Raw genomic sequence first — 23,675 nt, 5'->3', positions numbered from 1 at the left:
TCTAGGTTGTTTACAAGAAGAGTCAGAGCTGTTCGTAACTATTTGAATTGCTTGCAACTAATGAGAATTAAAGTATTATACACACTACTTTATTTTGTGAGGTTTCTGACAAATATTAGATCCCCCTCCAGCCACACACACACTCAGAGTCTGAGCAACTAATTATTTACTTCAGTTATATAATTCTACCCGCAAGGAAAGTATCATGGGAAGATCAGATTTTGGTTAAAAAGGGAAAACTTACTTTATTTTATAGTTGGACAATTTTGGGGCCTCTTTCTTCCCTCTTCCACTTGGTAAATCTTCCAGAATACATCATACCTTAATGTAACCCAGTATTTGTATTGATAGGATGAGCTGAAATAGCGTTTGCCTACCTTGTTCAGTAAAGCACAATGAAGTGCCTTTCCAATAGTCTAACTTTGGTTTAAGATTTCTAGTTTTAGGGTTTTTTTTGTGTGTGTTAGAGAGATTTATTTCTAGAACATCTGCTTCATCACTCAAGCCAGTTTGCTACAAACCTGCACCAAAGTTAGCGGAAATGTGTGGTTTCGAGGAGGAGCAGTATCAGCTTGTGTGCGGCTGCCTGAATATCAGGTTCCCGATTCTTACAGGAAAATGTTGGAATGGTCAGACAGGAATCGCAAGAATGAGAAGAGGATGTAAAACTTCATATAAAAACTCAAGAAGTTCAATCCATTTACTTTATCATCTGTAGATTAAGGGTATTTTTTTCCCAGTCAATAATGAATAGAGTCCTGACAATAGAAAACTCTTTTATTGATTAATTAAAAATAGAACAAAGTTCAATGTCTGCAGTTAGAAGCTAAGCAAATTCTCATAGAGACGAAGTGCAGATTATGTAGAAATGCAGTAACTAACCGTTATGCTGATTTTAGTAAAGACCACAGTAGGTTTGTCATTACTGGAAATCCAAAAATCAAAGTTGGATATCTTTTTTCTAAATAGTTATTTATACTTTATTTCTATTTAGGACATAATTCAGGAAACTCCTGGAGTTTCTCTTATGCAAGAGATCAGGCTGTCAGAACATCAGTGGAATCCCTGATTACTAGTAAGTGTTCTGCTATTTTGGCAAGATTTAGTGGGTGAAAACCTGGCTATGTGAGTTCAGTGGAAATACTGTCACTAATTTAAATTATACCATAACTTTGCAATATTTTATTTGCCTGGGAGATCTAAATACCCAGTAGTAATTGTAGATTATGAATTGGGATTATGAGTTATCATTTTTGAAATGATGGTATAGTCAGGAGACAAAAGCAGAGTTTTACTCCTCTGCAAATAGGGAAGCAGGAGGCTGCATTCAGCTGTGCTGCTGGCCATGGCTCATGAGCTGTACGTGATCCAGAACATCCATTCAGTGTGTTTGAGACAGGAAGTGTGAACAGCAGCACCAGCAGATGGAGGTGCCTGATTTTTGCAGTTTCTCTGGAAATTCAGAGCTTGTCTGTTACCTCAACGTAGCAGCAGTTCCCTAGCACAAGGGTACTGAGGCTACTATAGGCTGGAAATTTCTGCAGTCAAATTTTCCATCACTCTTGCTGTTGAGGAGTAATTGTACCTTTCCAGTCCCCGTACAGAAGGCTGGGTCCATCAGCACTGCGTAACTGCTGCCCCGGCGGGAGCAAGGCTCATGCTGGCACTTTGGCGTTGTACCACCTGCGGTATGGCCACCTGCTGAGGTAAGATGGAGGAACAAATATCTGAATCTTGGATCACTAATTTAGGCCATGGACTTTGACTTTCCTACCCGTAGGGAAGGTTGGTTTCACTTCTGTTGTCAAGATCTAGCTAAAGACAGAGAAGGAGAGAAGAGATCAGAAATTCCACTTGCAGCCTCTTGTACGAAGGGACCTAACACAGCAGAAAAGGAGCAAGGAAGTACATGAATATGTTCAGAAGGAATTTGTGTTCCCAGACAGACCAGTAATCATCCAAACAGAACAAAACTGGGCAAAGAAACAACACGTAATTGGTTTGTCTTTAACTGTTCCCTCCCTGTTTTCTCACCTGCTCCCTGGACATGTCAGGAGGAATGCAAAAGCTTCCATCCACCCCTTCTTTGGACACCGCCACTGCCCCAGACAGACACATACACTCGCTCACTCTTCATTTTTACTAAGGGCTGAGAATATTTTTAGCCCCTCTTTGTCGGGAAGAAGGGGAATAATCTTCTAGAAAGGATGCATGTTAGTAGCCTCTTTCCATCAGGACTGTACTGCTTCACTACCTGACAGGCTGCCTCTAAATATCCCAGTCAGATATTTGTTTTTCCTTCACTTGGTACTTTCACCAGGCAGATTTTACCTCACGGCGCAGTTGCAAGGCAGGAGAAGGAAAAGCTGGGAACCCTCGCAGGGATGAAGTTCACCTACATCCTTTGTCCCTCTCCTCGCCCCCATCCCCAAAGATGAGGGAGTTCTTTGGAGTCTTTTGTTTTCAGCTTCAGAGCATGTTATGTGATACTGCTCCCACAGTGCTTTGCAAAAACCGCACCTGCTGAAGGGCACCGACTCCGTTTGGGGACCCTTGTGCCAGGCAGTGTACAAAGACCTACTAAGGAATGGCTTTGCCTAAGGGGATTTAATCTTAAGAAGGCAAATGGAAGAATAATGGAAGAAAGCAGAACTGAGACACATAGTATGGTCTACCCTCATTCACACTGGGAAACGGATGCAGCCTAGTGGCTTCTTTAAAACGTTGTCATTACTATTGACTAAGAAATAAAATAGAAGCCTACTTAGAAAAGTTGGTTGATGGTTAGATTCGATGTTCTTGAAGGTCTTTTCCAACCTAAATTATTCTAAAAGGAGGTATGTCAGGTATCAAAAAAGTCTGGTACTTACTGTTGCTGGTAGGTACATCAAGAATTGCAGATAACATTGCAGGACACTTAGGAGCACCTTTCATGTATTTCTATCCTGTTCACCAGCATACTGTCTAAGAGGTTTAGGCTCTGCAATGCCTATTAGAGTGGTGAACTTCAGTAAAATCCACGGTGCCAAGGAGGCATTCCAGTTCCCAGAAAAGACTGACCTGAGTGATGAACCACAAAAGCCAGCTGATCAGAAAGACTGAAAAAAGCTGTGTCTTAAATTTTCCCTGGTATTTTGTACCCATTTTGCCTAGGACTGGAAACAGATTCTTAAACCCATGCAAGAAAACCCAGAGCAAAAGTGTCTGTTTCCAAAGACAAACCCAGGAATGATGAATAGAAGGTGGAAAGGGGTATGGCGCAGTTGTGACATTCTCATCATTTATTCTAGTTGTTAAAGCAACTCATTTTGGATGCAGAAGGCCCTTTCTCTGCCTGAGGAAACAAAAACCCACCTTGCACTGAACAGTCCGGCTATTTGTTTATATGGGAAATGAAGACGGCCTCTTGTGTTGAGGCTGTGTTGCTGGGAAGAAAGAACTAGGTTTGGCCGGGCTAAAGGCAGGACAGCAAGTCAGTGCTCATTTCTGCCCTCTCAGCTGAAGACAGAGCCTGGGAATGGGAAGACTTATATTAAAGGTGGCTGGGAGATGGTAGTTTGCTTTGTTTCCAGACTGCTGAATATAAAACTATTCTGATAATATGTATACAACTTCCTCCTAGTCCTCTTTCTTCTAGCAGCAGAAGTAGCTATATCCCAAGCAAAAACAATGTTTCATCCTGTCAGACTTGGGTGGAAAGGGGAGGGGAGGCTAAAACATGAAAACAATTAAAAATGTTTATTTTTAAGAGTGTCTGGCAGTAGTCAGAGTTTTTTAAACTATAAATAAACAAAGGTCATAGTCAACGATGAGAAACATATGCCATACACATGTTTTTGGAAATGTAGATAAAGAAAACAGATAATGAACAGTATTATGTAGATGGCTCTTTACAGGAGACTCATCAAAACTACCATTACAATGTTCAGTAGTATCAGAGAGCAGCTGGGCCCCTTGGCCCAGTGAAGAACGTAAAATTGGGGTGCCTGAGTCCTGTTCCTTGCATTGCTGCTGCCCTGCTGGATTTTATCTCCTCTTCCCCCTTTTTTTCAGTTTGGGGACAGGACTTGCTGTGCCTGGAGAAGGCACGGGTACAGCACGGTGGGCCCGGATCTTTGCACCAGCCTCTAGCTGCTTCTGTTACAAGTGCAGGATTTAAAAATCTACTCGTATGTGGAAAGTGGGAAGCTATGTTCAGTGACTAACAAATACTCTCGCAAAGAGGACAAAGCCTAAATTTCTGGTGTTTGAAAGAAGATGAGGGCAACTTAAGGATCAACCCAGACGAGGAAGCTAATACAAACCACGGTGCGTGGTCAGCAGCCCCTCTCTGTCGCTGGGGATGGGTGCAGGAATACGGCTCCAATTATCTGAGCTATTTATGTGCACTTGCTTTTGGCAATCTTGCTTTGGAATGCTGTTTGTAAAAGGTTTCATACTTCTCTATTAAGCTTCTTAAAGGGCCATTATGCATTTACAAAAATCCATATCCATCTGGTAAGGAATGTTTCCTGACTCAATTAACACCCTATGCATACCAATTGCTGCCATTCTGGAGTGTGATTGAGGATTCCAAATGCGCTTGCATATTAAGAAAGGAGGTTAGGAAATAGAGTGGGAAAACGGTACATTTTACAAGAAAAGAATAAAGAATAATAGCTTTCTAGTGATTCTCAGGAGCTAGAAGTCTTCATTTAAAAACCAGCCCTCACCAGCTTGTTTTGTGGTAGGTTTAGTGCCTGATACTAGTTAATACCTGTATGATACAGAGTTTTACAAATGAGAAACAGAAATAATTTTGGTGATCTTTGCCAGTTATTTTATTTTCCTGAATATTATTCTTATTCAAATAGTATATTTATGGGGGTTTAATCACAGATGTTTAAACTGGTTCTAATAATCTTTATCACACCATTTTAGAGAGCTTTAGAAGGATTTTTTTTTTTTTTTTTTTTTGGTGGAATTGTTTTCACAGTAGACTTTTTGGATATTAGCATTTCCGAGTTTTAAGGCAACAGCTACCTTCTCAGCATCTAGTCCTGATACCATAAGATTCAGATGCAGGTGGGGCCCTTTAAAAGTGATAATGTTTTCGTAAATCATCTGTGCTATGCTCAACAACAATTAAGATTTGCAAGTACATATGCTTTTTATTTTCCATGCCTGTAATGCTACTTCTTTTCAGTATTTTTTTTGGTTGACATTTGCTGCTGTTGCTGTACATAGTACTGTAGTTACAAAGTACTTTGATTTCTTTTAACACTGAAGGTTTTCCTTTCTAAAAGTACCAAGATGAATGATACAGAAGGGCATAACGCTTCTTAAAAAAACAGGATGGCTACTAAAGTATGATGGAGGGGATGAGTTATTCTTAGTTTTGCATGAGGAGACCAAGGCAACACTCCAGTTCTCTAAGAATGCATCGAAGGTGTAAAAGCTAACTCAAGAATTACAGACAAATCTAAAAGACATTGGAAATAGAGGGAAGAAGGCATCTACCTGACAGAAGAGAAGGTTGGTTTCTAAACCACCTATATGAGGAATACATGAGGTCTGCAGAGGAACTTGAAAGAAATAAGATGTAATAGTGACTGACACAACTGCAAGTGGCTTGAAGTGGGAAATGAAATGAAAATGGGAATACGCAGACAGAAAATAACAGATGCGACTTTTCTGCTTGTAAGGCAACTGGGACAGAAATTTGTTTTGACAGAAAGAATTTAGAGAAAGATGGAAGTGTGTTAGAATTTAGTTGGACTGAGGGATTATTGATATTAGCAGAATTGTTGCACAGCCGTTAGTGGTAACTGGATTTGTTGGCTTTTCATGTTAGGACTTCTATCAATGAACTTTCTAACTTGGCCACAAAATACAAATCTACTTAAATCCTCTACAAAATTAGTTCAAGCCATGGTATAGTTTATTTTTTAAAACTTTGTTCATGTATAATAAAAGTTCTCATTTAGTCTGTAATTTGTTTTCCCTATGTTTTCAATTGGCCATTTAAAGACAAGTTAGTTATTAGAACCACTAGCTGTGCATGAAATCTCTATAATACTACCGTTGGCATTCAGATAGGATTCCACCTAACTGAGTGACAAGGACAAAATGTAACAGACAATGCAACATTTATCTACCTTAAGCATCTATTGTATAATGAGATTCTTATTTTAATCATTATCTTTTAGATTATAAATTGTTATTTTCCCTTTTCTGCTTTAAGGGAATAAAATGGCAAGCAGTGAAATACGGGCTAGGTTAATATGTCATTTTAATTCACTGGATGCATGATAGCAAGCAACCCAGAAATTTGCTGAATATCCTTGCCATTAAGTTGATTTAGAAGGGAAATAATAAAGTAATACCAACTTTTATTTTGCACCATTCGTATATTGTCAGAAGTTGGTACAGTCATACAAAAAAGACATTGATAAACTGGCTTTAATTCATTGGAGTGCCAGTGAGATCACTGGGGGGCTAGAGCACCTGACACATGAGGGAGAGAGCAGGGTTTTGTTCTGCCTGGAGAAGAGGAGGCAAAGGGAAGATCTTAATGCTGTCTTCAATTATCTAATGGGTAGCTGAAGAGTAGATAGCAGCTAGACTTTTTTTCCAGAGGTAGACAGCTAAAGAAAAAGAGGGAATAGGTACAATCTGCAGTGAGGGAAATTATATTAAGAGCTAAGGAAAAAAAATTCTTTGCAGCAAGGATGGCCAAACACTGGAGAGGCTGTGAAATACCCATCTGTGTAGTGATTCAAAATGTCACTGGACAAGCCCTGAGCAACCAAATGCGCTTTTGAAGCTGGCACTGTCTTAACTGAGGACTTGGACCAGGCGAGGTCCAGAGCTCCCTTCCGACAGAAATCATTCTGGCATTCCCTGACTGTGCTTCAAACCCAAACTCCATTAATAACTACTATAAAGTGTATTTAAAGTCCATTAATGAAGCTGCACAAATAGGTGTTGCTTTTGCTATTTATGTCTATGACCCTTGTCATCTTACTGACCTTAAAACATCCACTTACCATTTTATGTCTCTTCTGCAATGAAGAGAGTACCTAACCTGCCACCTCTAGAAGTACAAATGAGGGTATTAAGAGATCTTCACAATTCGGAAGGTGTGGAAAAAGACTCATTTGACCTTCTCTATGCAGGGAGATGACAGAGAGAAAAAGCATTTTTGTATGACAGGAAAATAAATCTTGAAATAGCTCCCTACCCAACACCGATTCAGCTTTCAAGGTGCTAGGGTTTTTCTGTGTTTTCCTCTCCTTTTTTCTCTGATATAAAGCATGCTGGTAAGTCAGTCAGAATTCTCATGTGTCGTAGGAATGAACAACACTGAGAAGCACTGGCATGCGTACATCAACATCCAAAAATATGTCTTCCCAGTGCATCTTAAAACCATGTGGGAAAGAAAGACGGTGGCTCTCCCGAAAGCCCTGTATTCCTGCAGGACTAGATGCCTGGGTCTGTGGGACAGAAGGCAGCTGCTGTCCCCTCTGTACTTTGCGCTCTGCCTTCTGCAGGACAGCGTTTCAATTTTCAGTGCAGTTTTGCAGCATGAACCTTACCCCATGTGAGACCTCAGAAGGTACAAAGTTAAAAAAACCCTGCTTCTTCTTTGGCTGACCATGCAAAAGTGTTATTCTTCTGCTACTGTGCAAGTAAATAAAACGGCATGAAGAGATGAAGGCTAGAACATTAAAAAATATGTGCCATTAATAGCATTTCTGAACAATTTCAATCTGTTCTCTGAGGCAGCTGAGGGACTTGGTAACAGTTGGAGTTGCATTTAGCGCTCATCAGAAATTCACGCTGACATGTACTCCCATGTAGGTATGATTTTTTTGGGGGGGGAGGGGAGTTTATATTATTTGGCAATAACTCTGAAGTATTCATTGGAAAAAAACTTGGCTCGGCACTGACAAACAGCTAACACTCTAGTTTTTTCCTCCAAATATTATTTATTTCACTGTTGATAGTTTTGTGATAATTATTCCACTCCCCACTGATAGCTTATTAATTGTGTATAACTTCAGAGATACATTCTCAGTTTCAATAACAGTATTTTGCACTGGCCTCTGCTCTGCAACAAAACAAATAAAGCCACGTTTTTTTTTTTATAAGAGGTCTCCAACTTCAAGGATCTCCTTATTTCAGTGAAAAGTTCAACGCAACTTTTTGGAAACCTGTCACCCTGCAAGGACAAAAGTGTTCAAACCCATTTGGATTTCAGATACAATACAATAATTATAACTGTGACTATGATGCAAAATGTAAGTGGAGGGAGAAAACAATGCAATGATATTTGAGGGTTTCTTACATCATAATTTCTTAACATAAAAACAACACAGAGGTGTTTCCGATTGTGCTGATGCAGAATAGCAGGAATGGAAATCCTGTTTTGTCAGGATTCTTTCTAACACAACGTTGTTCCCTATGGCACATAATTCCTGCTCTGATTACTCCAGTTCTGAATAACTCAGTTTCCACATTTCCTTAAAAGATTACTCAGTCTCTTAAATAGGTTCAGGACCATTTTGCTGAGAGTCTGTTTCTGCACTTGTTTTTTTCCAATTAATTCTAGCGATTGGTAACAATTCTGAACAACTTTGCTTTTACCGTTTAATTTTCTTTCGTTTGATATTGTCAGGGCCATATGAGAGCTCTTTATGGACCAGGACTATCCCACCTCTAATACTAACATATTAATTCACTGTGTGTGAAGCTAAAAATTACTGGGTCCTTTCTACATGAATGTTGTACTGCATATTTTTATCCATTCTGCTTTTTTCCTCTATCACCTTGCAAATAATGTCTTTTCACAGAATTCCAAGTGTCCCAGTGGAAACTCCCTCTGCATTGTTTTTCTCACAGTTACTTTGCCTATCCTTTTTCTAGGCCAAATTTCTTCTAGGCTTGTTTTTTTAATCATTCCGTTGCAAAGGCTTACTGACATAACACGGTGCTATGCTGATGTGACGAGGAGCATGAGATACAGTCATGATGGGGTAACAGTGTTAGGATAGCCAGACGCTGGAGGAAATGGGGTGAATGATTCATTGTTTCACTACTGTCAATAAAGGGTCAAGGTTCAAGGAATTAGAGGCCTGATAGAGTGCCAACTTCTGGGTAAGAAATAAAACAAAAGCGCTGACCAAAACCTGTTTGTGGTTATTAAAGTTTCCATGGCTCTGTTCCAATACTAACATACAATTCTGAAATCCTGACAAAATTCAAATTGACTTATTTACATTCTGCCTCCCCATATTTCCTATTATTGTATAACACATTCTCGTCACTTAATTGCTGTGTAATGTCCTGCGATGCTAAGCAGGTGCTGCTGCTGCTGTTTTGTGCTTGGGAACACGATCTAAATGTCATAGAAACCTGTAGTTCAACGAATCACCTGTATCTCTAACCTCTGATTCCTTTTTATACTGTTCATATTCATTCAGGCTAATACCATTTTAGGATTATCTTCCTGAATTTATTTACATTCCTTTTTAACACACACTCAGTGACAGGATAAAATTTCCCTCTCGAGTGCTGTTGTAAGGTCATGGTGTATGCATATGGGGAGAGACCTACTAAAAATCTTTAAGACTTTTGATGCACAGAAATAAAAATACAAAGAAAATAGTCGCGTATAGTCATTTTCTTACTTCCCTGATCTAAGAAAATTTATCCTTCGCTTCTATGATTTAATCAAATAACTAAAGCAGGAATTTAACTGTAAATAAATTATTAAAATTAGAAAATATTTCATGTTTCAAGTGAATCTCTGGTCACGCTTCTGTTTGCCAGGACGTTGATCTGAGCAGGACTTGGCATTCTAGGGCTCCTTAAGTGCTGCTTCTTAAGTTCTCCTGGTTGGGCAAAAGGAGACCAGCACACACCACGTGCTGGTTGCCGACCAAACCAAGAGAGAAAACTGTAAGGACAGAGATCCTAAAGTGTGTTCCTTCTAATATACGTGTGCAATAACCTTGGGCTGGAGTTTTAAAGATTTAAGAGAAATTGAAGGGTCCAAGGTCAACTACAGATTAAAAAATCCTCACTCAGTTCTATTTAACAGCACAGACACGTAAATTCTCCAAGTATCTTTGGCTTTAATATACAATATAAACTCATAATTCTCTTTTTGCACACACACCAAAACCCAGCTAAGAAGCTCATGCCCTATCGTATGCTACCTGCTGTGTAAGTGTCCAAAGGCACCCAAGCTGTAGGCACACAGTTTGTCTAAAACTGACAGCTTTGGAACCCAAACATAGTGCAATGTTGGCTGCTTTTCAATTTGCAGTGCCACAGCTTTTTTTCCTTCCCATTTTCCAGGGGAATCTGGGATTATACCTCCTTCTCACAACGTGGGAAATTCAGTTGTTTGTATATCACGAGCATGTTGAAGTTGTATCTTCCAAAGTCTGAGAAAATGGTTAGCTACCACCAGCACCAAGTGTTGTGCTGTGCTGGCTGGTGACAACTGAAGCAGTGCTGAGGTGCTGTAGGTGCTCAGCTCCTTTTTTAAAATTGGACCTGCGAGATCTCAGGGCAGGAACCATCATATCTGCTTTTAAATTGTCACAAAAATGTGACTTTCTTCATGTTTGAAGATGACCATGAAGGAGGGGGAAGATGACTAGGATTTTTGTTTCTTTATTTGTAATGAAGCAAGGAAAAAAAAAAAAAAAGATCAGATACATTGGGAAGTGGAGAGGAAACTCCCCTTATTTTTCGCCTCTAAAGTTATGAATAACTCCTTTCCTACCTTTACTGTAGGATTCGATAGATGGCTTCGATGTGACTGTAAACCTTCTTGTTCCTTAAAACAGTATTTTTAAACAAACCTCTCAGGATCAGCGAGTTAGAAAAAATGTTAAAATTCTGCTAGCATACTTCCAAGCGTTTAGGGCTGAGTTTGACTGAAAAAATTCCATTCCTTCTCAACAAGGTTAACACTGAATGAAATCTATGCTACGTCTCAATGAATGTGTATTCTCCACTTGTGCTTTCAAAAACGGTATGGATGTGACAGAATTTTTCAAAGCTAAAAAAGCATTTGCAAATTTAAATGCTACATAAGGTTTCTTTATGATAAAGAACAGCACGTAACCATTACAAGGTTGAGTGGTCTCATGTAACACAGTCCGTTTTGCTGTCTGCCAGTAAGCCTTACACAACTTTGCTTTCAAAAACAAAAGAACAGAGGTTGTAATATTTATGATTCTTTAAATCAACAACTGTACAGAAAAAGATTGTTCTTGAGAAAGTTCCTATTAGCCTGGAATTTCACCAGGGCACTAACCCTTCTATCACTTTATTAATAAACTTAGTGCCTAAAGGCTCCAGTTAGGTATTAGAACACAGCGATAACAGGCATTGTAAGCGTGCAAGACAAATCTTCCCTAAGGGACTATAATACAATATTGTTTTTAAAAAACCTAGTAATTTCTTAAAATAGCTTTACAGCCGTGGCAGACTATTACTAACTTTGGCCTAGATCCTGCAATGAAGATGTGCGTTGCGAGCCTCCACTGAGTAACAGAAGGCAAGGAACACGCTCTTTTTGTAAAAGCCCATTAAAACCAGAAGTGCCTGTTACGAATTGGGGTTTTTTTCTGTTCGCTTTCAGCAAAAAACCAGGGTAGCTTGCAGTTGATGCCGAAAATCTACCCTAAGAGTTACTAATCCTATCAGAAAATACCGTTGAGAAGGCTCCAAAGCCGCAGAGTGCCGTGAACAACACCTAAATACAAGCAGAGAAGAAAGAAATCTGCTCATTGACCTGGATGACGAAGCCGGCTTTGACTAGTGACCAAACCTGTGATGTAGGTCACGTCCACCGCGTTATCAGGGGTGTCAGAAGCCAGCTAACTGCGCGGCCCTCCCGGCTGGCCGCGGCTGCTCCGCCGGCACGGAGCTGGCTGAGGGCTGGCCCGTCTCTTGGTCCACGCTGACCTTTGCCCAGGGCCCGAAACTTCTTCCCCACGGCCACAGGTGCGCCCGGCACTTGGCGCGCACGGTTCCTCGGGAGCGCTAGCAGAGACGGCTGTTTCCCAAACTAGACTCCCGACCCGTGTCGTTTTCCCAGCTCCCGACTTTCCCACCTGCGCCTAGGCTGGTCGCACCCGCTTTGGGCTGCGGCTCGTCCTTGGCGCGCCTCTCCGGTCCCGCCGCCCCGAGTTACCGGGCACCCAACGCGGGCTGAAAGCACCGCGGCTCAGCGCGGCCGGCGCAGGGAGCGGGCGCGCAGGGGGACTCCCCGGGGCCGCGGCTGCCGGCGGAGGTGCGGGGGCGGCCCCGGTCCCCCCCACCCCCCACCCCGGAGGGGCGTGGGGAGCGGTGGGGGGGGGGGGGGGTGGCCGCGCCCGAGCGGGTGGTCGGCGGCGGGAGGAGGGGGCCCGCTACGCGCCGCGGGGTCCGCCCAGCGCCGCGGCCGCACGGCCGGGCTGCGGCAGGAAAGGAGCGGCGGCTCCTCGGAGAAGCAGCGGCAGGAGGAGGAGGAGGAGGGAGGAGGAGGAAGGAGGGGAGGGGAGGGGAGGGGAGGGGAGGGGGGTGTCCCTCCGAGCGGCCGCAGCGAGAGGCGCGGCGAGGCGGGGCGGGGTGGGCGCGGGAGGCGTGGAGGGGACCGCGGCGGGACGCGGCGGGGCGCGTGCCGTGTGCCGTGCCATGCGCGGCGCGGAGCGGCGGGCGCGGCAGCCGGCGGCTGCGCTGGCGGGCTCAGCATGCGCGGGCTGCGCCGCCGCCGCCGCCTCCTCCTCCTCCTCGTCTGCCTGGCGGCCGCCGCGCTGGGGCTGTGCGGGGGCAGCAGGAACTGCCCCGACCTCATCGTGGACCGCTGCCTCTGCGCCGCCGAGCGCGCCAAGGGGCCCGGCCGCCCGGCCCTCCGCATCAAAGTGGTCTGCAGCGGCGGCGACTTGGTGGAAACTTTGCAGCCCGCCGTGCTGCCCGACCGCACCGTGTCCCTGTGAGTACGGCCCGCGGGGCGGCACCTGGCGGCGGCCGCCCCGGGATTCCCACCCCCCCGCTCCCGCGGGAGGCGCCGGCGCGGGGCGGGGGGCGCCCCGCGGGAGAGGGGGGCGGGCGGGCGGGCGGGCGGGGGCCGCGCAGCCCTGCGGGGGGACCCCTGGGCGCCCCCCGAGCGCGGCCGCGGGAGCCGGCGGAACCGCTCCGGGCGGAGGGCGACCCGGGCCCGGCTTTTAAAAAGTACGTGAGAGTTCGTAGGGTTTTGTTTTTTTTTTTTTTCCTGTTGTTGTTGCTTGTTTTGGTTTTGGGGTTTTTTTTGTTTGTTTGTTTGTGTTCTCAGTTTGGAAGCTCTCGCTGGCGTTCTGGTCGAGCTGGGGAAGCTGGGCTTACCCTGATGTAAATTGCATGCTGCCGTGTACGGTGGTTTGGAAAATGTCAGTGCTAGCAGAACTGATGGAGCTCGCCGGTGCACCTTTCCGCCGGCGACGGGATGGGCTCAAACTATCCGGGCAATAAATGAGTGGTATCGCTAGTGGTAAACTGCCTTCTGGACTCCTGTGTAATTAACTGGTTTTCCCCTTCTCTCTCGTCTCCTCTAAATAAAGTTTGGAATTTGACGTCTCCTTTTTTAACAAGACTTTGCGTGCCACCGTTTGAAACGACCGAATCTCCAGTATTGCTCTGCGCTGTCTGGTCACCGAAAATGACTCACGCTTTGGTGTTTTTCTTTTTTCTTTCTGTCTTTTTTTTTTTTTTTCTTTTTCCCCCAAGTGACTTGCAAATAGCTTATGATGTTTTCTTGCCTGTTGCACATAGCCAAACTTGAATAAACAGTATGTATTCTAAGTAAAGTAGTAGAACTTTTTGTAACTGTATCATCGAGTATAGGTGAAAGTAATCTCCCTATAATGGACCCAAGCAGTAACAGCTCTGTGACGTTTACCCTTTAGATCATGCACATATCAACAGATCTTCTACTGTTCCATTTAATTCTGTTGACAACTCCTGCTGTGGACATCTCCACTGCTCACTGCATTTGCTTTAAGTCAACACTTTTAGGAGACAACTGGTAAAGATAGTAATTCATAACATCTGGGCAGCTTGTGCTTGTAAACGTACAGATGTGCCGCGTACGCTTCAGCTCAGTTTTAGCTGTAACTGCTGAGTGACTCGATGCTGATTAGCTGTATGCCGATTATTCATTTGGGAAACTTCTGCTTGTTAATATACAAGGTACAATGACTACACTTCCTGCTAAATTTTAATAGGCTGGTTTAGAGTAAAATTATTACATCAACATAAGTTTTGACCTAGGTGATAAATTCGCTGCTACTCTTGTAGTTTATATAACTGGCTGTATAGTTACAGTTTGTACTCCCCCCCCAAAGTATAAAATGTTGACATCTTGGGCAGGCAGAAACTATTTTTTCCGTTTGTTAAAGAGCTGTAGAAACTCTCACACTCAGCATGTCTGCAAAGGCTTTTCCTCTTAAGCATTGATTTACAGAGTCTTTTTTTTTTTTTCTTTTTTTTTTTTTTAAAGAAACTTTTCTTTTAATGAGGTAAGTACCAGTAGATGAATCCAGCTGACCCTAAGATCAACTAAAGTATGTATTCACTGTAGCGAAAAGAAATTGAATTGGAAACAGAAGTGAGAAAAGATGAACAGGGGAGGTGATGCATTTGAAGTGGTAGGTGGGAGGATTTGCTCACTTACACATATGATTTAAGGCACCAGTAGCCAACTTGATACTATCACCCTAAATGTGCTTTTCGGGTAACACTTGCTCATACTCATTAGAAAGATACTGTGTTAGGTTTTTTTAACTTATTTACAAATAACCATTGACCTGAGAGCTGATTAGCTGTCCTTAGTTGATATGAAACATACAAACCATTGTTTTTTGTCATATGTCACGAGGACAAGTACAGTATCGTGTGGCATCTAAACTTATCCCTTTCCTCCTACACTCTATCTTCTCAGGTTTTTTTTCTTCCCAATAAGTAAATTTAAGGCTAAATCTTGAAGGTAAAAAGAAAAAAAGTTTAAAATGTGCAAGGGACATAATAATTTTCAGTAGCTGGAACACACAGATGACAGTTTGATTGAATGTGTCAAAGATTTTTCCAGGAGAAACTGGTTTTGATGAATTAAATTACACTTGTGAGATTTGGCCAGCTGCAGAAAATAATGATAAAAAGCTCAAACACTAGCGCTCTTAAATTCATTTTTGTATCTGCATGGAAAACTTGGGCAAAGGAGAATATTCTAGTAGATGCTGCCTGCTTCCATTCAGTTTTATGGGCCCACAGAGAGAAAGAGAGCTTTAACATATGGAACATAACCTTTGGATTGCTTTAACAATTAAGAAATATAGAGGTGAATAAAGGCATGTGTATTCAGATGCAGTAACACTGTAATGAAACAATGTAAAAAACAGTTTGGGTTTTTTTGGGGCAGATTAAGTAAACTTCTCATACATATGTATATATTTATTATATAGGGATGTTGCTTCACTAGTGCTGTTTTCTTTCGGAAGGGAAGATTGAAGCCAAACTCTTTTAACTGTTCTGCAAAGATGACAGGGGAATTACCTCTGCTGTATCTCTTAAGAGATTAAGAGATCCCATTAAGAGATGAAGCTGTGGATGTGTAACATTTCATTTACACGCTAGGTAATGTTGCTTATCAGCAAACATAAGAAGTTATGATTTGTTAGTTTAATTTTTTTTTTCAGCTAAGTGACCACGAACCTTGGCTGAGTTTGACAATTTAGGCTCTTTGTGGGATATATATAAAAAAAAAGTATCGCTACTGAAAATACTTCTAACACAGTGACTACAAACTAGTGTGAAGTCACTGAAGAAATGCTTATTCTTGACAGGTTCGGACCAATTATTTCCAGCTTACGAGGTGGGGAAGTTTGCATAGTTTCTTTGAAATCATATGAACACTAGAGCTATTCAGTACTGTCTGAATGCTCCCGATAATAAACACACTAGAAATAAAATCAAAATACAAGCTGATAGAGCAACTATCCCCTCCTCTATATTTTATATTAAAAACCAAAACCAACAAACTGTCCTGGACTCTGTTTCGCTGTCTTTATTTAGTATTTTACTGCTTTGGAAATGGGATTCAAGTGCTTGATGTGGATCAAAAGAAAAAGCTCAGCCATAGCTTCACAAAGTATTTGCAAGTATCTTGTTAAAAGGAACTCTAGCCCTTGCTGATTTGCAACATGTATTTCTGTTCCTTGTATATTGGGGCAGGGGTGGAGTAAGGGAGTTACTCTTGTAGTTCGGGTTCCCCCCTCCCCCCCCCCCCCCCCCATAAAGAATACAGCTATTGAATCACTAATTTATGGGATCTGCTCTCCCCACTTTGCTCTCAGTAGGTGTGGAAGTGTAGACCCAAAAAGGAGGAGTCGTATCCTTTCAGGATAATACAGTTTTCTCAGTTTAGACTTTATGGCTGAATACTTGGGAATTCTTATATTAAATTAATGTTTTACAATTTTGTTTTCAAACATGTGATTGGGTTGTTAAAGTGTAACTCTAGAGAAAAAGATTATTTGCAATTTTCTTTCTCTTCTATGCTAATGGAAATTTTAGTTGTTAAACTTTTGAGTGACTTGCTGTAATTTGGGCTATATGGAATACAACAGTAAAAATTGTGTTGGCGCTTTTTGCAATGCAGAAGTCCTGCAATTTGAAATTTCAGGAATTAACAGATGAGATTCTCTTCTGAGTTATTCCATGTAAACTGGGCAGTATATTGGTAGGTTACTTACTTTCTGTACTTCTTTTTTTTTGGTGTCAAGTGGTGTTAAAAAGTTTATCCTTTTAGTCTCAGAATTTCTCAGTTCAATACATGTCTTGATATCACTAGGCAGAATATGCTTTGAAGTTACAAATGCCATCAGTTTCTGGTAGTAGCATTACTATGGTTTTTCCCCCTCTCTCAGTTAAGAAGGAAGTGCAACATTTATACTGAAGGTCATTATTTTTACAAATTTCGCTCACAGATACACCTGTGGAAATCTGCTGGTTTAACTGTCATGATAGAAATGAAGAAAAGTTAAGGTAGCGTACGGCTTGTAGCAATTCTGTATCACATAGGACTCTTCATATTTCTTTATATCTATTCATTTCTTCTAACTTTGAATTGGAGGTTGTTTCAAATGCCTCACTCTGAAATTGAGAATCTGAGGATACATGACTCCAGTGGTAGTCCATAGCCATAATACGAGTGTAGGGGTTTTCATCTTCAAAGCACTTTATAAACATTAAGTAGCCTTCTGAAAGCAACATTGCTCTGCTTTTCTCTGTCCTAGAATTACTTTTGTCACATTCATTTATGTCATGTCCACTGGAATTTATTCAAAGTTATTATATTACTGTATTTGTTTCATGTCCAGTCTTGTCTTTTACACTCCTATATTCAGTTTAGGATATATCAATATGGTTTATTTAATATAAGCATCTTGCTGTAAAAATAGACCACAAAAATGTTCTTTATGTCCCAAAGAGCTTAGGGTTTAAGCTAGCCAAAGCAAACAAAGCAGGAATTGAGGAAAGGATGAACAAAAAAATATTTTTCAGTAGTTTTATTTCCCCCATCTTAAAACTCACAACTTTTTCAATGAGATCTCACATAGCATTGCTAATTTGTAAATAACAGCATTATTAAAGAAGGTAGGCTAATTCTCATTATGAAGGTTTTCACAAATATTTTCACCTTAGTTAGATTCCTGTGTTCACTCAAAGTGGCAGAAAAAAAGAATAAAAAACAGGTTTCCTGCTCCATTATTTATGTGTGTATACATATTTATACAAGCTTTCTTCAAAACTCTTTAAAAAAAAAAAAAAAGCCAGTTTGTTGTGAAAGAAACTCCTAATATAAAGCAAACTGACGTAAAATACACAGAAGACTTGGAAGGTCTGGGGCAGATGGTTGGGCAGAGAGAAATAAAGAGAAGAGAAAAACACTAGAGATGAAAATTCTTTAGATACTAGTCTAATCTTCCTTGATATTTCATGTTATAGATTCAACTCTAGTGGCCATAAAATACTATAACTGAAAATATTTTCTTTTTCTTTATGTTATTTCTGATGAGGGAATATCTGCACCTGAATTCTCTTGTCTACTTGTCAATAGCAGGAAGTACTACGACCACTTCCAAATTACGACTTGCTTTGGATGAAACTGATGCGTTGGCACTACTGGAAATTTTAACATGAGAGGAGGATGAAAAGATTCTGTTAAGGAAAATGAACTCTCTTTGCAAATAATGTCCAAAATACAATAAAGGCTGCTTTAATAGTCACCAGATTAGGTTTTTAAAGGTATACGAATCATGCTGAAGTTTCTTTTTCCCTCTATTATTCTAAATCTGTAAATGTCGTTAGCTAAAATAGTGCCAGATTTCCTCCTGGTGCTTTTAAGTCCTCAGTGTAACTTGCTTTGAGAAAGGCAGGTTGTGGAAGAGAATGGGATGAGAATTTTTGGAAACAGATAAAATTATATTACAGTATTGAACAGTTCATTAATTTGGTAATTTCATGTAGAAACCAAGTCTTTTTTTTTTTTTTTTTTCCTGCGTACTGGGTAATTTGCAGTATTATGATCTACTCTTAGTTTCATTCCAGGGGTAAAAATAAACTCAGAGGAGGATAGACAGGAGGATAGTAATGCATGTGGGAAGGGAGTTTTATCATATAAGTGTATATCTGATACCTATTGAGAAGTCCTAAATGAAGTTGGGGTTTTATGATATGGTATAATTTGTCAGTTGGTTAGCTACTGACCTTGTTTGCCTTAAGCAGGAAGAGATTTAGTATATGTCACCGGCTCTTTTTTTTCTTTTTTTTTGTAGGTTGGCCTAATATTGATAAAACCTGCTTAATTTTAACTATCAGAAGATATGTGCAAGAGAAATTTGTTTCTGAAGTGTAGGTATTCTCATCTGTTGGAGTGAGGTAGTGGCCAGGGAGAAGGTGATTTATGTTTGTGGAATTTGCCTTTATAGGAAGCTGCATGACTTGCTGCCCCTTGGGACCAAAGTACTGTCAGTGAAATGGACTGTTCTTTAAAGATTTGAAAATGTAGCGCCTTTTTTTTTTTTTTTTTTAAGCCATACTGAAATGTTTTCTCAAAATACCTTTTTCTTTCCTCATCCCCTTCTAAATATTCTGACAGCATGCTAGGACGTGAGGTGAGGTGAAGAGGGGGGAGTGGTGGGGAGAGAGGTGAAGAAGGGGAAAGGACTTCCTTAAAACTGGTCTGAATAGCCAGAAGGAAAAGGTCTGAAGAATGTTATTAAAATGAAGCTCTAAAGGTTTAATATTACATACATTCTCCTTTTTCTGCATCTTCAGAGGTTTAAAAATCACAAATCTTATTTAATTGATGGTGTACAGCGACAGGGTCATATTAACCCCTGGGAGTCTGGAAGCCCATTACTTCCTTTGCCAGTAACACAGACCCAGAAACGTTCTGGGGAGAAATAGCCAGGGTAACACTGCTTTCTTGTGTAAAGTTTCTCCCTGTTTGGGACCCTCTGTCTTCACAAATTTTGCAGCTATTGGATCCAACCATGTTCCAGATAATCCATCCCTACTTCCTCACTGCTGTCTTTTGTCCTATTTTTATAATACAGAGCTGGCATAAATCTGAAAGTTAAAGGGCAGAGTATCTTTGCTGAGGCAGAGGTTCTGCTCTAACAGCCAGTTCGAAACACACGCATGAAGCTTACACGCTTCCTTTGTGCACAGCTGAGAGTCAGAGCTTTGTGCCAGCTTCATTTTCACTACTTAATAATATTTGTGCATGTTTTCAGGAATCACTATTTATGCTGTTTGACTTAGGTTTTTGAGGAGAAATTGCCTATTGATTTCTAAGCGTCCTCCCTTTCCATCTTCCTGATAGAATATCCAAACCCTCACAGCAGTAAAAGCGTACAAAACGTGGAAAGTTGAGTATGTGCTTCTGTAATCAGCTATGATTAACTTTGATCAATCACAAGTTTGCTGTCTAGTTCTAGACTTCCCAAATATAATTTGGCTAAAAGTTCTGTATTATTTATAATAGTAATATTTTTTTCCATCTGCTTTGGCAATTACGTAATACAGGGAACACACAGTTCAGGCTTGGTTCTTATTTTTGTGGCAACATGCCATTGTTCACCCTTCTCTTAAAATCAGTTCCAACTGTGTTTTCATGCCTGGGACTGATTTGGGAGTACTCTGAAGGTATGGTTAGTCATAGGAAAACTCTGCTTTTGCAGTTTCTATTATAGTCTTACAGACTTGTTGACAGTTTCTTTTCTGTACTTAGTTGGATATAATCTTATCTGAACAGCAGTATGTCAAATGTTTAAACTGTTCTGCTAATAAAGTAAGCACACAGTGGTGTTACGGGTATTATGCTCATAGACCTATAAGTCTTCGCAAAAACCTGCGATTTATTCCTAGATCGTATAGAATTTAGATTGCTGATATCTATGCATAAGTAAGCAAATTCTTTTAAATGTATATTTTAAGCTTTACTTTGGTGAGTGGTTGTCTTCTGAAATGGCTGTTCGTCAAAACTCATGAAGGTATAAAGGCACTGACATGCATTTTCAGCATATATACTGTAGGCTTTGTATAACACAGAATGAAGTTTAATGGATTTTCTATGTTATTAAGGTATCATTATGGTTTTTGAGTAACCTGATAAGGCCTCCAAATTCCAAATTATGGACATTTATGATTCTCCTTGTTTATTGAAGAATTACTGTGATTTCTTCCTTCTAATAGCAATCAAGATGATGTCTCCCCATAAAACCCTTCTCTTTATGTTATGGGATAGACCATCCCAGAGAGTGCATGTTTTATAGACAAAAGTATAAATTGGGAGGGTAAAGGTTTTATGGGTACTGTAACTTGAGAAAAGAACAAACTACACCATAGAATGGAAAATAAGGTTAAAACTAGTAGTAACCAAACCAGACCTGGAAAATTTGAAGAAAAGCATAGATTTAATGAAAGAATTGAACACTTAATATTACTATATATTAGTAGTTCCCTGGCAATAGTTATTTTGATAGCTGCATTACAAACTAATGTGCATGATATCAATTTCTTTGAGAGCAGAGAGGTGGAAAAGAGCATAACTTGTTTATGAGCAACTTTATTAATATGGTTAGGTTTTATAGAAAATTCAGAGGAAGTATACTGGAATGTTAGGAAAGGTTCCTCTAACGGAATGTGCTAACAACCTGGCTCAATGGGAAACCTACCAGCATTTAAGAGAGAGAGGGAATAAAACCAAAAGTTATTACCAATTTTGAGGAATCAAATTTACCACCAGCACTCCTAAGTAACTGAATTCTTACACATTAATGTGTGTCCTATCAGGGGAGCTTTGCATGCCAAGAAAACTCCTTAATTCTCTTTGTCTTCCATGGGCCATCCTCTGTGCTTGGACCCATCTGCTGTTACTTCCAGAACCTTTTAATTTTGCACTTTTGTTTTTATTATTACTATTATTGTTGTTATTATTATGAAATTGATACTTCTCCCCATTTTTTTCTTCTCATCTGCATCTTATTTTTGTTACTGCTTACCTGTATTGCACACTTTGCAACAAACGCATTTCTAAAAAAAGGAAAAAACCTATCTCCCTCCTCATCAGCTCTGCTCTTGGTCCTCTGACATGCTCCACTTCTCTGCCAGCCTCTGCGCTCTCACGGCTGTGTCCTGCAGCCTCTGCTTTCAGCTCATGGTCTCCACCACTTCTTTAGTCTCACATGACTTTCCAGTTCCTTCTCTTTTTCTAAAACTCTCCATTATGTCTTCCCTCATCACCTTTGATCCTTGACTCATTTTATCCTTCTCTTCTGAACTTACTGAGTGGAACTGAAATGAGTGAGGATATGGGTCCTCAGAGAGATCTAAGTCCTGGAGTTCAGCGGTGCCTGGAATTGGGGCCAGGCAGATGGAGTTGATCCTATTACACAACTTAGAAACAAGAAAAAGCGTTTGAATCTCTGTCTCTGCCTCCTCACAGAGTTTATCATTAAAACGGCAGCTAGCAGAGTAGAGAAGTCTGAATGTGGTTGTGTCAAGCAGTAGTTTTATGTTGACCCACCAAACATATTGCTGATGATCAGAGGGAACAGTCACGATGATCAGATTTGTTTTCCATCCCCAGGATTGTGTATTGTTTAGAAGGAAAGAGGAAAAGCTTAATTTCCATTTTTCTCTACACCTTTGTGACAACATTCAAACACTATTGCAATCGTCCTTCCAAAACTGCAAAATGTGTATAATGCAAATAATAGTGATAAAGATGAAATCTTAATGTGTGCTGTTATTCTCATTTCAGTTCTTGAGCCAGAAAACTAAACTTTTCAATATGTAGGCAAATCTAAGCTTAAGGGACTGCATTCCTTTCTCCTGTGATATAGCTAGTATTATTCACATTTTAAGTTTATCATATAGCTCTACCTTAAATTAGATCAAGTTAATGAACTGTTCTCAGCTATCGTTGTAGCAGTTGACAAATCCATACTAATTTTGCAAAAGCCACAATTTTCCATCCATATTACATATGGGATGCAGGAAAGGAAACGGTCAAAATGCACAAAGCAAAGCATGCTTTGCATTGGAAGAAAACAATACATTACTCCCTCGGTAACAAATGTCATCATTATAAGGATTTTGTGTTGGGCACACATTTTGTGAATATTATTGTACCAACGTTTTCATCATTAGACTTATTTATTACTAGAGTCCTTGATGGAGTCATACATCATCTCATCTATAGCAAGGTTATTATCTGTAGAGGGAGAATGGTTAAATTTTGTCATGTTATGCTTCAGGTAACTCTTCAAAGTGAGATATCATGATTGTTTAAAGGAATTTGGATTTCATGGTGCTCAGAAAATGGAGTCAAGCTGTGGAAGTTATGACACCAGGTATTCAGGTAGTTGTTAAACTGCTGGTGCATGTGAGACTAATATCTGTAGTTAGTTTCTTTATGGGGGGTTTTTCCTCCGTGTTTGGTAACAATAGGATCTCAGAAAGTTAATCTGCTCTTTCCCTTGGTTATATCATATAGGAGTCTTGCAAAGGGAAGTTCTGTGCTTTTTTCCCTTAATGTTGGAAGACTTTAAGTAAGAATGTAAGTCCATCCAGTACAAGCAGAAAGCCATCTTTAAGGTTTTGGTTTTTTTTGTTTTTTTTTTTTTTTTTTTTTTTTCTCCTGATGGTCATGCTTTCCTTTGGTTTCTTTTCCTTTCTTTAGCAACAGTGCTGGTAGGGTCACATTATGTTCTTAGGATTTCAGGACCTGTTTTTTGTGGACCATAAGTATCCCCGAGGAAGAGCAAAAGAGGACAACATTTGAGATATGAACATCAGAAAATGACATGATGTCAATCATAGTTGTTTGGTATTTATCTATTTGTATGATTTAACATGTCTATTAAATGAATGCCAGCTGCTGTTCATGTTAAATAAAGACTTACCTGGCATATCTATATACTTGCTAGTCCTCATGGACCTATAGCAGATATTCTAGTGCTAATGTCTTTAGTTTAAATAGAAAAGAAACAATGAGATTTGCAGAAAAAGGGAAAGTAATTTTTCTAATACTTTTCTTTGTCTTTCCCTTCTATAACAAAAGGATGAATAATGAAATTCCTGACACT

General features: G+C 40.4%; 1 protein-coding gene across 1 annotated transcript in view; it reads left to right on the top strand.

The window, feature by feature from the left end:
* The first annotated feature begins 12,666 nt into the window (after positions 1 to 12,666).
* The window catches only part of ADGRA1 (adhesion G protein-coupled receptor A1), a 290,403-nt gene continuing 279,394 nt past the window's right edge, over positions 12,667 to 23,675 (top strand). The window contains exon 1 of the mRNA XM_049810494.1: positions 12,667 to 12,976. Coding sequence (XP_049666451.1) covers positions 12,735 to 12,976 — 242 coding nt within the window. The 5' untranslated portion in view covers positions 12,667 to 12,734. The remainder of the gene's footprint in view (positions 12,977 to 23,675) is intronic.

The sequence above is a fragment of the Accipiter gentilis genome, chromosome 9, assembly GCF_929443795.1.
Source record: "Accipiter gentilis chromosome 9, bAccGen1.1, whole genome shotgun sequence".
In the NCBI taxonomy this organism is placed as follows: domain Eukaryota; kingdom Metazoa; phylum Chordata; class Aves; order Accipitriformes; family Accipitridae; genus Astur; species Astur gentilis.
The sequence above is the reverse complement of the archived record's forward strand: the minus strand, read 5'-3'. Positions and strand labels throughout refer to the sequence as shown.